The 19,252-nt window shown below is 27.7% G+C and overlaps 1 protein-coding gene across 1 annotated transcript; it reads left to right on the top strand.

Moving 5' to 3' along the window:
• Positions 1–16,673: 16,673 nt before the first annotated feature.
• On the top strand, positions 16,674–18,520 carry LOC137829646 (gibberellin 20 oxidase 1). Its single transcript, XM_068636496.2, has 3 exons — positions 16,674–17,352; positions 17,537–17,858; positions 18,012–18,520. Exons 1-3 carry the CDS (start codon positions 16,799–16,801, stop codon positions 18,291–18,293), a joined length of 1,158 nt encoding a protein of 385 aa, XP_068492597.1. The 5' UTR covers positions 16,674–16,798; the 3' UTR covers positions 18,294–18,520.
• Positions 18,521–19,252: the final 732 nt, after the last annotated feature.

Here is a 19,252-nt window from a genome sequence, read left to right as displayed (position 1 = left end):
GTTAATAACACTCTTTAATAGATTATTACTAATATGAAAGTTTTTATAAAAAAAATAATAATAGACTATTACTAATATACTTCTTACCATTGGTTCACCCACTGGAAATTATAAAACTGATCATGTGTGAGACTAGCAAATGTTTATTTTTTTTAATAATGGTCTCTTTTTTTATCTTTATCTCCAAACTGAATTTTAATATTTTTTTAAAATAATAGTTAAAAATATCTTTATATCACAATTTAAATTTTTTATTGTAAGTCTAAATAGAATTCATTGAATCAAATACATTTATTTATTATGAATTTAACTATAATATAAGTCATATTAGACATGTTTATCATGTCAAATAACATTCAAATATTTATTTATTCTAAATTTTAATTATATAAAAATACAGATTTATCTTGTACAATACCATGCTAAAATGTTATTTAAGTAATAAAAGTTAGATTATGGAGTCCAAATAATAAGGCTTTATTAATTTTAATTTTGAAAAAAAAAATTGTCACTAAAATTATATCAGCAAATGGCTAATGATATTTTATAAATTGTATTTCCATGCATTTCAAAACCTTTTAATTTATTTTTCTGAAATTCAAATTTTCGAATATATTTATATATAATTAAAAAAATTATTTGGGTTGTCACAAATATGGGATCCTCTATCCTAAGCATAGACTTTAGTGGTGTGTCATGAGTGAGGCTCATCTTGCTCTATTTACATTTTAAACAAAAAAAAGAAGGAAATTACACAATTCATGAATTGATGACTAAAGTAAATTGCACTCAATTTCACTGATCCAGCAGCTGTAATGCTTTGCTTTGTTGCATTCCATTACCTTGCTACAGTTTTGAGGCGGCAGGTTTGATGATAAATTAATCAATTTATGCTCAAAACTTCAATTCTTAAATTTACTGAAACAAGTTTAGAAATCTACAAAGAGAAAGCTACAAGTTACAACCAAACACTTGTGATTGTAACTTATAAATGCTGATGCAGTAAGGCAAAATAAGGTTTACAGAAAGATAAGCACTGAGATAGCAGTTGTGTGGAATAGTAATATGTAAGAATTTGGTTTGTTAATTGTTTCTAGGAATGAAGATTGAGGATGAAAAGCAACTTGGTCACGATCAGATTTGCCAGTATTAGTGAACATAGTTTGGATATGATCACAATGAAGCAAACCTTTTTCTTCAAAACTCCAAAACCAAAATCAGAATGGGATTGTCTCTGCCCCCCAATTTGTGATGGCTGGATGACCCACCAACAAATAATGGCGCAGACATGAAAGAAGCAATTGTGACCAATCTTATAATGGAGATAAATAAGAGGGTGTAACTGTGTTTGTCGTAATTGTGACACACCCTGTGGCTCAAGAAAATGAAGTAGTAGTTGTTGTTGCTGCTAAAATCCAACCTTGTTGGGTAGGTCAATTTCATGTCATTTTTTTTTATTTATATTTGCATCAGATAGTCTTACTTGCTATCTATCTGCATTAAACTCTGATAATTACAGCATCATGTTAGTTGCCTCTGCAAATGGACCAGATTACTTGTCCTGTTCCCACAAATGGTCACACACCATCCACACAACCACAATCTAATTGTAATCTATGCTTAGAGTGAGAGTTCAAAGTATTAGGTTAGAATACTAAACTTTTTTTTTTTAAGGTGGAGTGATCGACCATTCGAAAATATTCATCTTGATTTAATTAAAGATTTGGTTTTGGGTAACATTTAAATCTGATTTTGCTTGTTTTACTTATTTTGAGTGATGCATTGATCTTGTGACTTGTATGTTTTCAATTAAATGAGCTTATTTTGAGTGATGCATTGATCTTGTGACTTGTATGTTTTCAATTAAATGAGCTTGTGCAAGGTTTATTCCTTTGGCTGTGGTGTTTGTTATTTTAAATTTATAAGGATTAGGTTGGTTAGAAGGGGTTCTGACGGTTGTTGTGTTATGATTATATATAAGGGTTGAACCACCTTAAAGTGGTTCAAAGGTTGAACCATCCCTAAAGTGGTTCATATTTATTTATTTTCTATGGTTGATAAAAAAAATTAAACTATTTTTTTAATCTAAAACATTCCAAAACAATAATATAATAAATCATATCTTTTAAAAGTTAAACACCTAGTACTATGATAATGTAAAGGTTTTGTAATATTATAGCATAAGTTAATTGTTTAATATTATATAAAACAAAAATGATCATTCTAAACAAAACATAAAATATACTTATAATTTATGGACAAAAAGATTAAGTGAACTAAATTTGAGTATGTGGTAGTGGGGAAGCACTATAAATTTAATGGGGGTGATTGTTACATTGCTGAAGAATTTGAACCTGATTTGGTGTGCATGATGGGTTTTTATTTTCTCAATTTAAGTTTTTTTGCTTTAACTATGAATTAATTAAGATAGGAACATATTGGCATTGACCGAGTAATTTTGCTCCATAAGGTACGAGTTAAGGGACGAGTGGTGTCACGTGGGAAAGGTGCAAGACAATAGTGGGGTCAGGAAATAAAGTATATAATTTGTAAGCTATTATTGGATTAAAATTTGGATTTTTTTTAAAAAATTTAATACACAAAATGAAAAGATACTTTCATCAGAAATTGCTATTTTTGCTAATTTCAATCCATATACTTTTTTTCAAATATTTATTTAAATGTTTAGCTAATATTTTGCATCATATTTTTTGTTTTCGTTTTATAAATATTTGGTTAAAAAAAAATCATAACTTATTCTTTTATTACATTAAAAGATTGCATATAATAAGTAAGTATACCAAACAAATTATTTTAATAAGTTAATTTAACAATTTTTAATGTCAAACACTTTTAATAGGGTTGAGGGTTATAATTATATTTACAGAAAACCATTTTCTAATCATATAAAATATAAATAAACTTTTATATAAAAATATAAAACATGTATATTTCATATTATTTTGTGTTTATTAATAAATATAATAATCAAGTTTATGACGCGTTTTAATTTAGAAAGTAATATAACAACTTTTTCCTTCAATTTAATAACTATATAATTAACCTTTTAAACTTTCAATGAATTTACCAACTGCTAATTATACTTTAACTCGTTAAAAACCAAAATTAGGACTCATTGATTGATTGAATTAGATTAATATTTGTTTCGACATTGATTATGTCTTTATTCTGCCAAATAAACTTTAAAAGTGTGAAGATAATGCAATTCAAAAGTTTAAGTAATACTAAAATAATAAAGATAAAGTATTTAGTTATTATTTTTAAAATAGTTTTAGTTTATTTTTGTTAATATATTATTCATTTCAGCTATTATATTATTACACCACGCTCATCTTCTCATGGTCTTTATTATGATTTAAAAGCAAGATATTTTTATTATGTTACAATTAATACTCAAAAATACATATACATCAACAATCATCCTTATATATGATATGAGAGTCAACACTTATATAAAATATGAGTGTAAATTAGTTTAAATCAATGAACTTATAATCATAAATGCATACAAAGTTAACATAGTTAACATACCAAAAACTATTTCTCGAATAACATCTTTACATCTTTTTATAATGTTATACACATACATAATATTTATCAATTTAAAAATATCAATTTCATCATAAAATTACTTAAGTGGTATGGTACGACTTCAACAAAATTCAACAACAAAAGAGAAAATTGGTTTTTATCAGAATTTTTTTGTTTGAGCAACTAGTTTTCGTTTGAACAAAAAATATCCTAAAATAAGAGTTTTGTTTTGCTTCCTTGAGTGTAAAAAAACCTGTTTGAGTACAAATTAAAAACACAAATTATTATGCAACAAACTTAAAGTATCCAAAACATTTTCTATCAATTTAACATCTTAAACAAATTTAAAATAACATTAAACACTACATTAATATTTTAAGTGATTATCCAAAACCTACAAACATAATCTAACCATAACTCCTCAATAATGTAAACATGCAATCATTCATCATATCAATACAGATTCAAATAAAACTAATATTAAAACATCAATTATAACATGTTTGCAACATGCTGATGAAAAACAATATTTACAACATTAATTATAACTACTTCAAGCATGCACTTTATCCACAATAATTATAAAATGAGCAGTTAATATTACAATATTCTCAAACTAACCATATAATTATAGACCTAGTATCCCATATATCCATTTAATCCAATTTAATCTCACATAGGATAACAAACACCCCCAAGCAATCAATAAAAAAAATGAGAACGTGAGATTTAAAGAAAGAAAGAAATTACTTTAATTAATATTCTAATCAGTCAAAAATAATCTCCACTTCACTACCTCTCATTAACTCTTTCTAGTAGTAAAAAGAAAAAAAATAATCAACATAAAAAAAATAAAGTAACAAAAACTCAAAAGAAAATTAAAAAAGTGACAAGATTTAAAAATAAATAACTAAATAATTAGAACTCTAACTTATAGACTTAATATAGAATGATGATGATTCTTATTTCCTTTTTAAAAAACTATTTTTATAAAACAATATTTAAAGAACTATATTTTTTTTAAGTTTTTTTTTATCCGCAAAACAATGAATAAATGTGAATCACTTTAGGGGTGACCAAACCCTTATACAAAACACAAGACTTTTAATCTTTTCCACATCACACATTCCCGTCAACACCTAAACACTACTTAAATAAATTCGGAAAGAACCGCCTACAACTCCCACTCTTATATCCAAACAAAACATCAAAACATCATCTCCATACAGACCAAAGGATCAACACACCAATCAGAGAAGGAGAAAATCGCATCTTGCGACTTGGAAGTAACCCAAGCTCATGCCTTTAGTTGCACCAAAGCGAATACTTCCAATACATCTATTACACTCCCTCTAAATATTACTTTATTTCTATCTTTCCAGATTTTGTTAACGACTGCAATCCAAATCACTTCTCAAAACCACATTTACCGAAATAGACTCATTACACAATCTAAATTGAGAGAAATTTAGCAATAAAACATTATGAAACACACTTTGCACGTCCAACCATGTCAAGAATGATTTTTTTTTAAGTGTGTATACATATAAGTAGGAGTTGAAAGTTTTTATAAAGCAATGATGAAGTATTTAAACTGGTGTTTGTGAAAAGCGGGAGTAGCATTAGTTGGTTGAAATTGAAGTGTTAAAGAAGTCAATGATTGATGCATACACGTCCCTCTATAAAAATATTCATAATTTCCATTGTCCTTAACGTTGGACGAAGAAACAACGCAGTGTTAATTATAATCTATTGCATCAAAGACAAAGAGGTAGCATTTAGTAAAAACCCCTTTTAGAACCCATAATTCAACACTACCACTTATCAACACAGTAAATAATCTTCCCCAAGATCTTGTCGGCAATGTGTTATGCCCAAACTCAACAATGCAAAAAGACTTTCAAATCAATAACTTTATTAAGCTCCATACCAAAATATATAATCTTTTCATTCATTACGTCTTAATCACATCATTAATCACTAACTAGTTAATAAATCATCATCCACTGAAACCATTACCATGCTAAATCATTAACCTTTCCAATTTTTGGATATGAGTTACATGACTTTTCCATCTTTCCAAACACTAGGTGTAATTATGTAGGATATTATTTTCAGTTAGTTTGAAAGTAATTAAATTAAAATATTTTTAAGGCTTAAAAATATTTTTAGCTTCCCGATTTCATATAATTTTATTATTAAAAATCTGTAAAAAATATTCTTTTAGAAAAATAATTTTTTTTATTTAATCTTTAAAAAGAATCTTCTGAAATTATTCTTAAAAAGAATCTTCATTTTCTACCAATTCATTATTGTTACTTGATAAATTAACGATACTTGGTGATCTATTCTTGCTGAATGCAGTGCAAAATGACCTATATATTATTATTGGACTGAAAGTTTTAAAATTTTTATTATTATATTATTCATTAAATTTATAGTTTTGATGAAAAAATAACTATGAATTTGTTTTTCTAAACAATGAGATTGATTATGTTATTGAGAGTAAGAAACCATTCCTTATACAAACAATATGTACTTTCTTATTTATAATTCACAAATAAACTTGCATTTAGAAATATTGTTCAAACATATGATATATGATGTTGATAATGATATATTTTGCCCATAAAAAAAAAGTTAACAATTATATACTTCATTCAATATATAAGTATATATAAGTATGGATAACATTTAATTTTTGAATTTGAATTATAGTCAATTATCATATTTAAGATATTATATTTTTTTATCAGAAAAAATAAATAAAACAAAATTAAACATTTCACGAGTGTTTCAATTCTTATAAAAAAATAGTCACGACCAACCTACTCAACATCACGACCAACCTACTCAACATCTAAATTGTATCATTATACTGTATCCAAATTGTCTTTGAAGAAAGAAAAAATATGTATTTATATTGACATAAAACACTTATAAAACTAAATATGAATATTTAGATAGATATAAAAATAAATATATAGTTACAGTTCTAATACCGTCCTTCATTGTCATTAGTATTCTTAACCGCACAACTAATTATATTGTTGTAAGAAAATTGTCATACATTTCTTCATTGAGAAATTGTTCTGGACAAGTGAGGAGTGATGAGTATATTTTCTCACACAAACAATAATACTAACATTATGAGTGAAAAGGAACCAACATCATTTTTTAGAACTAATTTTTAAAGATTTTTAACAGAATAAAATTGTGATTTTTTTAACATCCTTTAAATAATTATATAAAAATAAAGGACTAAAACATATTGAAATTTATTTTAAATAAAATCTCAAATTAAATTTAATGATAAATTAGTGTTATTAATACTTTTGATTAAAAACAGTCAATTAATGTTTTAATAAAATATAATTATCTATAAATTAATGATGTTTCACACTTAATACATAATAAAAAAATCAGTATTCATAATAACAAAATACCTTACTTCGACCTCGAAATTAATGTCACGTACAATCAGTTGACTTCTTCATTATCTTTCATTAAAGACATCTGCATCCAATTAATTTTTTTTCACTCCTTTGTTTCAAAGAGGTCATTATATCTTATCTTGCTATAAATATTAAAGTTAACATGTCAAAATTGATAAATAAATAAAAAATGACGCTGTGTTCCAATAAACGAGACTGTCTTTTCCTTTTTTTTCTTTTAGTTTTATTTTTTAATAAATTGAAAAACTACAATCGAGAACTATGAAGCACACTCATCTTAAATGGTGTGTCAGTGTCGGATACTCGTATATCGGATACTAACAGTCGTATGACATTTGTAGAATACATATCCGTGAAGTGTCAATTCAAAATATATTTATTAGAATTGTCAGACAGTTCTATTACGGTTTTAACATAATTTTAAAAAAGAAAAATACATTAATTTTTCTAAATACTCAAACTTATTATATAAGTTTTTATTATGATTATAAAAATAAGAAACAAATCATTGTAAACCAGTCAAGAAAAATATTTTTCTGCTCCAAAAAATAATTTAGAACATACTTATGCATATAAATCTTTATTGTCAATTTATATAATTTATAATTATATAATATATATTTATATCCCGTATCCTATATTTTAAATATTATACATATTTCTGTGTCGGTGTCTTATCAGTTTCAGTGCTACGAGAAGAATTTTGATATTTTTGAATTAAAAATGCAATTGATCCAACAGGTGAATTACTAGAGTTGAACCAATTGACAGAATAGGTACTTGAGACGATCATGATATGTATTGAATTGTAGAAAAATAGTATTTATGTAATAATATTATATGATTGTAAGATTTTAGCGGTTGATATAATTGAAAAGCCAAAAGTATCTTTGGGACATTGATGGAGGAACTCAAAAGTGAGAAAGACTGTGACTAACAGAGTGAGATATAGACACAATTTTGTTTTCGTCTTCAATTTTCAATTTTTTTAAAATTTTTTTAATTCTTTAATCCTTCACCTCCTCTTATTTCTTTAATAACGTAAATTCTCTTTTAACGATTATCTTAAAGAACAATAATTCCATTCTGTTATATTTAAACATTCAAATCAAAATGTTAATTTCTAATAATCAATACGTTTAAAATAAGTCACAAATTAGATGAATAAATCTATTCAGATATTAAATATTAAAGTTATAAAATGTGAAATTTGTACCTATTTAGTATTATGAAATATTTTTATTTTTAATCGATATTAATAAGTTCAGATAATAAAATCGCTTAAGATGAGTAAACTTTAACTCTAAATTAAAGTTATTCAATATTACAATAAATAAAATATGGTTTTGTTTTTGGTACAAAATGAAGATTTTCTTAAGCAATGCCGAAACTGGAAATAGTAGTATTTCTTTGCGAACATCAATTATGAAGTTGATTAACTGGACTTGTGTCATGACTAGTGGGCCAGTTTGATGCCCATCTATATATAGATTGTCATATCAGTACTCAACTAATCTTTTCCACACCCACCATTGAAACCCCCTTTCTGGAATAAAAAATGTTCGCAAGTACTTTCCTTCCTTTCTACTAAAAATGGTAATTTAATGTGTTTTGCTAAAAAAAAATAGTAAGCCAAGCCAAAAATAAAAAATCTTATATGATTTTTCACAAAAAAATAAATAACGTATGTTAAGGAATACGATGTAGACTAATAAAATTAATTAATCTCATTCATCTTAAGGTTTGATCGATTTACATATCTCTAGGCTTTCATTATAAGAAAATCATAAAATAAAAACTAATTTTAGAGATAAAAATAAATAGTTGTTATAGTAATTAAATTATATTCTAATTTTGAATTTGGTAGCAAAAATCTTGGTAGCTAATTAGATACCATTTTAGAAACTATTTATTAATAATAGAAACAAATTTAGAAACTATAATAATTTTTTTAATCTCTAAAATTGATTTCTATTTAATGATTTTTTGTAGTGATTAATTTTTTTTAAGAATTTTTATATTTTTGTCTTTATTGCTAGTGTAAATATTTTGGTTGGTGAGTTTCTCGTGTCGATCTAGGTATAGTTTTTTTTATGAAAAAGTCAATGATGTTAAGAATTTTGTTTTGAGAGACTATCATGAGTCTTTAGTCTTGAAAGTTATATGAAAAGTGTTTTTACAAAAATTAGAATATCTCTTAAATATTCTTATTTATTAATTTACTTATAAAAACTTGGTTTGAATGATATTTGACTCAATTTTCTTAATTTTAGGGTTTAAGTTTTAGAAAAAAAATCTATAATTTTTATATATATAATAAGATTATGAAATTTTATAGAAATTACTATAAAAGCCGTATTTAATTAGCAGGATTTAAAAGAGATTGAGAGTGTAAATTCTTGAGAATGAGATGGAAAAAAATGGAATTATTTAATTTAATTAAAAAATTGCTTGCAATGATATAATTATAATTATTATAAAAAAAATGTGGACATGTGAAGAACTTGAAAAAACACACACACACACACATATATATATATATATATATATATATATATATATATGTAAAATGTGTTTAGTGAGATGAGTTATTTGATGTGGTGAGTCTAAAATGAAGTGTATGTTTAGTTGAAGATGGAGGAGTAAACGCGATTTGGGATATGATGGGTAGTATTCCAAGTTGTGGTTGTTTTATAAAATCCAAAAACAAACATCACATGACCCACCACCAAGTGATAGTACGTGTGTGATTGTAATAAAGGAAGCCATGTTTTAGTGGAAGATGTAAGAATATGAACCCTATTCTGTTGTGTTCAAAATAAATGGAACCCACTTTCTACTTGTAATAGTTAGGCCCAACATGATCGGTTCTGCTTGTTGGGCAACTTGCTTCCTTACCTTCGAAACAACTAATTAATTAACCAAAACTTCTGTTCCTCTATAATTGCAACCAAAAGTGCCACTTTCATCATCACCATCCCATTTCCCACACCAACTGCGATTATCTGTCACTTTTTATACCTTTCCCTGCATCTTACCCTAACTGCAACAAATTACTCCACTCAATAATGCATCACTTTCAAACTCACATTTCCACGTTACTTCACTTCTTCCTAACATCTCTTCTTAAAAATTAAACCAAAAAAAGGGATAGTTTCACTCATTCCCCTCATCAAAATTTCTCCATTTTAAGTTTTTAATCAATTACATATGCAAATAAAGTACTAATAATGACTTAATTCAATTTTAATATCACTCATCTAAATAAATCTGTGATACTTATTTATCGCGTAATTTGTTAGACATTAAACTCTATTTTTAATTATCCTTTGCTTCCCTCGATTCTTCAAAGCACTAAAACTGTATGAAACTTCAGTTTTTCTTCGGATGCTGACAGAAGCAATTGTCCCATTGCAGAGTTAAAAAGTATTTGTGTTCATTTCTCTGTTGAATTTTTATATCATGCTGTTGATCCATGAGGTTATCTCAACATATAGAACATACATAGGAATTAGACAATGTTTTTCTCTCCCATATCCAGCTGATACACTGAGATAGGGTGTGGGCAAATGAATGTTGGCGACGAGGAGCTACCATTCTGAAGAATTAGGTGACATTGTCGATCATAGGTGGAGAATCGAACAATTTTTTTTGAGTGTATATGGATAAAGCTCATGCAGACAATGCTGATATAACAAGACCAGTTCTACAGAATTTGACATCACTGCATCACCACATGAGTTTTTGGATCAACATTGTCGGGATTATTATATTACCCTAGGTTTTTTTTTATCGTCTTTATATTATATTTATCATTACTGCTTTTATGATTTGTCAGGATTCTTACATCATCTTCTGATTTATTTTATTTCCCTTGTTTTTTATAATCAATATTGATAAACATTTAATATTTATTAATTAATATATTTGAAGTTATATAATAACTGTTATAATTACAAATTAATTATAATTGCTAATATTTGAAGTTATTTAATGATTGCTCAGATACTGGGAAAAAAACAAAAACGAAAAACTTTGTCGTGTTTTTTATTAGAACGATTTTTTTTTATCAGACAACTTTGTCATGTTTAAGTACCCACATTTTTTTAAACTGATGTGTGTATTGAAAAATTTGCATTACACTGAAAGTATAAGACCATACCAACAACTTTTAACAGTGAGAGTAATATTTTTTTTTCTCTCTTGTAATAGATGATTATCTTGCTTTTCTCGTACTAATATCATATACCAAGAGATAATACATGCTTTTTTTTCAGATACATATATTCTGTGCTATAGTGGTCTCTCTTTTTTTTTCATGTCTTTTGATAAATCAGGTTAGTCTACCAGTTTTACTTAAATGATTTGAAGAACAAAATACTTTTGAGACTTTCAAGATACGCTATAATTTGTATGTGATATACATTCTTCAATCAACTCAAAGAAATATAATAATAGGGCAATTTAAACACGATAATTAAATTAATCATAATAGACAAAATATAGCATTGAGTCTTACTTTATTGATTTGAAAGACTGAATACTTTAAAATTTTCATAATTTAACTCTTTTAATAACTTATGTGGTATATTCTTCAGTCAACTCTAAGAAACACTGTAATACGACAATGAAAACATAGTATATTAACTAGTCATAAAATAATAGACCAAATGTAGCATAAAGTCACTTATTTGTAGGATGGAAATGTTTTGTCCTATTAAAAATATATTTTTTCGTGTTCTTTGCTGTCATATTAAATTTTTGCCTAGCTGATAAAAATATAAAACATTTGCCAGCTATAGATCGTGATTTTACCTAAGACAATTCTTAATGCAATAAGAAAAATAATGGATTTTGATTATCAATGTATGCAAAAGGAAAACGGTTTGAGAGAATAGAAAGAAACGGTTTTAGCCAGAATATATAGAACCGATATATAATTGTTTAAAGCAATTAATAACACTCACACTAAGAGGAGAACAAAATTGGTGGAAACTTAATGAGAATTGATGCACAATTAGGTTGATAACAATAATAAAGAGGAAATATATAAATAAATAGAAGGTAAAATTGTGTTTGGAATTACCAATAAGGAAGATATTTCTTTTTATCTAGTGATAACACCTCTCATTCATAGGGTTGACAATGCGCGTTGGTCCGCCCCGCATACACCGTTCCGTATAAAATTTGCAGGTTGATTTTTTTAGTCTGTTCTATATAAAGGTTGATCCGCATAAAAAATATTTATTAAAAAAATAATTTTTTAAATAAAATTTTTGAATTTTATTTATTTAGATACATTACGTAAATTGTCTTATAATATTATTTTCATGAAACATTGCGTAGTAAGAAGTTATTAAAATTTTTGGAATGTAAAATATGAGGTTACATGAAGAAAAAAAATTATACACTTTAAAGTTATGCGAATTATGTGAGTCAATCCGTCCCGCACTTAGCCCGCGCGGGCTGCGGGTTATGCGGGGCGGGCCTAAGAGGGCCAGCGAGTTGAAATAAGCAACCCGCCCTGCGTTTCTTTCAGCAGGCCACAGGCTAGCCCGCACGGCCCACCCCACTTTGTCACCCCTGCTCATTCAATATTATTTACTAGAAAGTATCTAAAACTTACACTAAAAATATTATTAAATAAAAATTAATTTTAAAAATAAAAATAATTAATTATTATATTAATTAAAATAGATATTATTTTATAAATTAAAAAATTATTATTATCTAAAATAATTTCTATTATTAATAAAAATTTATAAAATAATTTCTAAATTATATTTAATATTTATTATCAATATTTTAGTTGGTAACCATCTTAAAGTGCACTAAAGGAAAAGAAACATTACAAACACAACTTAATTAGCAACGAAAAAATAAGAGAAGAGTAAGATCCTGTGATGATGATAAAACAAATATAAATAAGAGAGTTTTTCTTTTTTATCTTTTTAAGTCAACAAAATATTCAACGTGCTGTATAATTTAAGATCCATATGTCTTAACTAGAACAAGAATCATCAAAGAAAAAATATGAAACAATAATAAGATTTAATCCAATAATTAATTAATATTAATATACAGAAATACCATCCACATCGTCAAACGAAGCTTATGTTCTCCATTTCCACAAACTCCCACGTGCAAAAGTTATTATCGTGATCACCTTCCAAGGGCACCTTCTTGTTTCACAAACATTTGAAGAAGCTTCTTTGTTCCAATGTACATCCAATTGAAAATCTTGCATACAATTGTTTCTTGGTTCCCCCCAAACAAATACATATAATTGAAATTTATATTTGATTTACTAAAATGTGGTCCAATAACTTTTTCACTGATTCAAACTATCTTTCTACTAATTATTGCATTTTAGTTTTTTCGAAAAAGAAATATAGTTTGACAACTTTCATCGTATACAATTCTTGATATACAATTTTTGTTACGTTTCGAGTTTTTATGAAAGTAACATAATAAGTAAGAAGTTGTTTTAGTTTAATGAAAAAAGTTATAATGTGATGAATTTATAAATAAATATATATAATAATGAGTAAGTTTTAAACTAAATGATATGAAAAAATATTAAAATAATAATATTAAAAGTTATAATGTGATGATATAAAAAATATAAGTTGTAATTTTTTTTAAATATACAAATAAGCAAACATGTTTAATTTTTAGAGGCCTTGTGTCCTTAGAGATCACATAATGCGTGACCATTCAAAAAGGAGTTGATCAATGTAACATAATAAATACAATCAAGTTTCATTATAGTTTGAAAAATAAAGTAACAGATTAGGCTGTCTGTATTAAGAAAAGAAACTAAAATATTTATATATTAATTATTAAATAAAAGAACTAAAAATAATTTATGCGCATAAAAGTGAGGTGATTTTACTATTTTGGTTATCATTATTCGAAAATGTAGTTCCAGCTTTTTTCCCCATCTCCTCTACTATAGGAAAAAATAAAAAAGAAATCCAAAAGAAAAAGTAGATGGGATATACTCAATTGAGATTGTATTTGAAATGGCAAATTTTGGACCATGGCTTGCTTGGTATGCAGGAATAGGGGGGAAATCACTGATGATCCACCTTCTTTCTCCTTTCCTATTAAAACAGTATTTAAAAGAATCTTTAGGAATCCCAACCTTATATCCTTCTTAAGACACCAGTGTAGTCATAGTCATAACATTGTTTATAACTATTTAGAAGATGATGAGCCGAGAATGGTCATACTGATCATATTATTTATAACTATTTTAAACGAGAAAGTTTAACTTAATCTTATAAAATTAATTTTAAAAATTATTATATATATATATATATATTAAGATTATAAATTTATATGTGAGATTATATAATTACAGTAATAATTAGAATATTATATTAAAAAGTTGACTTTAATTTTAATTTAATATTATAAAATATTTTTATTTAACTTTAACTCAACGTTATAATATAAAATATTTTTATTTCTACTACAACGTATACCAAAATTGATAAATGAAGTGATTTGGTGATATTATTTGCAAGTGGTGGTTTCACGACATGAAAATGAAGCAGTGGCCATGCTCGGCACTGTGGTTCCTCTGCAATATCTCTGTATATAAAGCAATTGTTTTATGAACAGAAAAACTTGTCTGCATATTGGATGCTCGCTCTTTCCATCGTTTAGTTTACATACCAGTTATCATCAACTGCTTCCACATAGAGATGCTTTTTTTAAAGGACTTGTCACACTACTTCAGATGTACTTCTATCTCTGTCTTTATTCATACACTTTTTCCTCCTTTCCTTTCATTTTTCTTCACCTTTTTCATCGTTTTCATCAAATCACTTCAAAGATGATCTTGAATTCATCCAGTTTTCAAGATTTTCCGCTAACGACGTCCCATAGTGGAATACTCACTTGGCCTAGTTACAATTCTGCTTTTGCCTTTCACAATTTGCATCAAATTCCTAAAATTCTTTCCCTAAAAAGGTCGATTGCAGGACCTCCCCGAACCTACTTGAGGGTGTGAAAATGACAAAATGCACTATGCCAGTTTTTAGTTCTGATTTTTTTTATATATTTTTCTTTAGAAAAATGCTTTAACACATTCTAACAGAATATTTTAGACACATTCCTTTTTACACTGAGACTTGTTGGAATATAAAAAATTGACTATTCTCACGTCATAATTAATTAATCTATCATATCTTTATAGTTTTCAATATTTTTAATCAATATAAAAATATGTATTTGATAGAAAATCCTTGGCTTAATAATTCTTTTTAACGAACTTGTATCGTTGTATTAACATGTCACTGTCAATGTGACCAAAGACATTGCGTTAACTTATTTTTTTTAAGCAAATGAAATTAAAATATAAAATATTCAAAATAGTAAAATGAATTGAAAATTTTATCATAATAGTTGAATAAAGAAACTATGGATCCAAATAATACTATTAATCTATGAATTTTTAAAAAATAAAATTTAAGCACAATAAAGCATCACCAAATGAGTTGGAGGAGGCTAGGCAAGGTGCAGCCAACATGGATTGGAGCTGCTAATTAGAGGTGACGAAGCAGGAATCAAGCAAACTAATCTAATTCACTTCAGTTGTACTTTCAAACATTCTATTCAAGTGTTTCATGCGACTATTTTCTCTTATGTGTCAATGACAACTGTTTGGTGTTCCATCTTATAATATTAATTATGGGCTATCCTCAATAACTAATTATAATATTTAATATTAATTATAATATTAATATTAAAGCTGGATTTATAATTATAATTAATATTATCCTCCATAATTAATTATAATATTAATTATAATATTTAACATTAATTATAATATTAATATTAAAACTGAATTTATAATTATAATTAATATTTATAATTAATATAAATACTATAATTAATACTTATAAATAAATATTCACATTTATATTACTTATAAATATTTATTATAATATTTATTATAATTTTAAGATTCAGTTTTAAAATATTATCTCCATCTTTTAACATGAATCACATCTTCCAAAAAATTATTTCTCCTTATATTAATTTATTGTAGATTTGTCTAAGATATCACATTTTAAAAATGAAAAATGTTAGTTTAATAAATGTATAATTGTGGAGTAGTTAACGAGATTCGTAAGCATAGAAACAGGATAATCTTTAAAAGAGTAGTAAATGTTATGAAAACTTTTACTTTGGTCAAATTAAAAGTTTGGTCTTGGATTACATCCAAGTCACAATTTGCACATTTTTTCTTTTCTGATTGGTACATAAATCCGTTGGTTTGCATTAATCTCATAATGTATTCATTTAAGTTGTATGATGGTTTGCCTCACGTAACTTTCTTTGAGGTAATATAAGAGAGTTTTATATAGACATACACATAAATATGTCTAGTGGAAAAGATTAAGGTTGTATTAATGTATAAGGGTTGCATCATCCCTATAGTGATTCATATTTAATATTTTTTATTTTCCATAAAAAAAATTAATTGTGGGAGATTGAAGAGAGTGTGAGTAGAGAAATTGTGAAAGTGATGGGGGGTGGTGTTGGTGAATGGATCAAAGTGGGGTGAGAGAGAGAGAGAGTATGTGTGTGTGTACGTGTGTCGGAGACTGGGAGCTTATATAAGATTCCAATATGTGTTCCACCATTTCCCCAACAAGCGGCCTTGGCTTTTCTTTCATCTCTTCTACCAACTTATTTCTCTCCCTCTTCTCTTCATCTCCTCACAACACAAACCAACAACAACCTTCTATTACTCACTATTAATAATTAATATTGCAATGGCAATAGACATGCACCCCATCCCCATCATGCCTCAACCATCCAACCAAGAAATCAAAGAACAAGATCAACACCCTCTTGTCTTTGATGCCTCACTCCTCAGACACCAACTTCACATACCCTCTCAGTTCGTTTGGCCTGATGAGGAGAAAGCATGCTTGAATGAGCCTGAGTTACCAGTTCCATTCATTGACTTGGGAGGCTTCCTCTCCGGTGACCCTCTTGCTGCAACGGAAGCCTCCCGACTTGTTGGTGAGGCATGCCAAAAGCATGGCTTCTTTCTGGTTGTCAACCATGGGATTCAGCAGCAGTTGATATCTGATGCTCACCTTTACATGGACCACTTCTTTGCCCTTCCCCTGTCTCACAAACAGAGGGCTCAGAGGATGCCAGGGGAGCACTGCGGCTATGCTAGCAGCTTCACTGGCAGGTTCTCCTCTAAGCTACCTTGGAAAGAGACCCTTTCCTTCCAGTACTCACCACGCAATGACTCACAAACCCTTGTCAAGGACTACTTATGCGATAAAATGGGCAAAGAGTTTGAGAAATTCGGGTAATCAAACACATGTGCCACCTTTTTTTCCCCCACTTTTCTTCATAAAATAAATAATCAACCCTCGCCACTATAAGATTTAAATTTCAGATCTTATGCAAAGTAGTGAAACCCTCACCAATAAGTCAACCTGGTGGGTATGTTTGGTATGGTTTGACTGATGTGTTTCTGCGTATCTATACAGGAATGTTTACCAGGACTACTGTGAAGCCATGAGCAATCTTTCTTTAGGTATAATGGAGCTTCTAGGACTGAGCCTTGGAGTTGGTAGAGGTTATTTCAGGGAGTTCTTTGAAGAGAATAACTCGATAATGAGGCTGAATTACTACCCTCCGTGTCAAAAACCAGACCTCACTTTAGGCACTGGACCTCATTGCGATCCAACATCTTTGACCATTCTTCACCAAGACCAAGTGGGAGGCCTGCAAGTTTGTGTTGACAATGAGTGGCATTCCATCAAACCCGATGTCAATGCTTTTGTTGTCAATGTTGGTGATACCTTCATGGTAATGTGACTGTCTTAATTTAACTACTCTTCACTTTCATGCATTTTTCTTACCAAACCAAACAAAAAACAAAACACTGTGGAATTTGGGTTCGTGATGATACCATGTGTGTTGATGCGAAACTTGTGTTTGGTTTTTGTGTATTGATGATAGGCTCTTTCAAATGGGAGATACAAGAGCTGCTTGCACAGGGCAGTGGTGAACAGCGAGACAACAAGAAAATCTCTTGCTTTCTTTTTGTGTCCAAGAAGTGACAAGGTGGTGAGTCCACCATGTGAATTAGTGGACAAACTGAGCCCAAGGCTGTACCCAGATTTTACATGGCCCATGCTTCTTGAGTTCACTCAAAAGCATTACAGAGCTGACATGAAAACCCTTGAGGCATTTACCAACTGGCTTCAACGCAGATCAAACTTCGACAACCACATCATGTGACACCTCCACAATTGTTTGACGCATGGGAACAAACCAGGCAAAAGAGCACAGTGATGAATCCAACATGGAAGATAAAATAGTTCAAAACGAATCAATAAACTAAATTCTTCGGGTAATTTTGTACTTCTCTCATTTTCACATTTTCAAATTTTCATTTCATGTTATAGAACCAGAGTTCTTCATGTAATGTGCATATGTGATTTGGTAATTGAACCAACTTTTCTTAAGGGAAATGTAACCTTTAATTAAAAAAAAAGGAATGAATTCTGCCCTATAACGACAATAAGGCTCGGATCGAATTACGGATAAATTAATTCCAACGGATTAAATTAAGTGAAATGCTAGCATAGCATTTTGTAATATTTTATTTTTAATATATTTTTATTAGTAACTCAAATTTTTTGAGTATTGTAAAATTCTATACACCTTAATCTTAATTTAATCATTAATTTAATCAGCCTCACTCCTTAATCATTGCATCAAAACCAAGAACATAAATCACGCCATCCAATTTTTATATGGAAACAAAATTGTAAGTTTTCACAAATCTAGGGAGACAAGATTCTAAAATGTAATATTTACATAATCACACATTGACACTTAGTTTGATTTAAGAGAAAAATTAGAATAAAAAAAATTGTTAGATATATATAATAGATTTTTATTGCAGTAACTTATTTTCCTTAAAAAAGAAAATTCATTTTTTTCTAATGTTTGTACTACTTGTTTAATATTTAATTATTTGAGAAAAAATAGTAAAATGTTTTTAAAACTGTGTTTTTGTTTATTATCTAAACAACTATAAAAATTATAATAGAAGTAGTGTACGAACTAGTGTGTTATTATTTAAAAGTGAACTTTGACATTTGCCAATAATTATTTTTACGACTTCTTTTCTGTGTGAAAGTAAACGCTGTATTGAAAATAGTATGTAAATATCATTGTTATATATTGGTTAA

The sequence above is a fragment of the Phaseolus vulgaris genome, chromosome 7 (genome assembly GCF_051622355.1).
Source record: "Phaseolus vulgaris cultivar YP4 chromosome 7, ASM5162235v1, whole genome shotgun sequence".
In the NCBI taxonomy this organism is placed as follows: domain Eukaryota; kingdom Viridiplantae; phylum Streptophyta; class Magnoliopsida; order Fabales; family Fabaceae; genus Phaseolus; species Phaseolus vulgaris.
This window is presented reverse-complemented; position numbering and strand designations above follow the sequence as displayed.

Coding starts and splice junctions, on each gene's coding strand:
- LOC137829646 (XM_068636496.2), top strand. CDS start 16,799: ATGGCAATAGACATGCACCCCATCCCCATCATGCCTCAACCATCCAAC. Junction 17,353..17,536: donor AAAGAGTTTGAGAAATTCGG/GTAATCAAACAC, acceptor GTATCTATACAG/GAATGTTTACCAGGACTACT. Junction 17,859..18,011: donor ATGTTGGTGATACCTTCATG/GTAATGTGACTG, acceptor TATTGATGATAG/GCTCTTTCAAATGGGAGATA.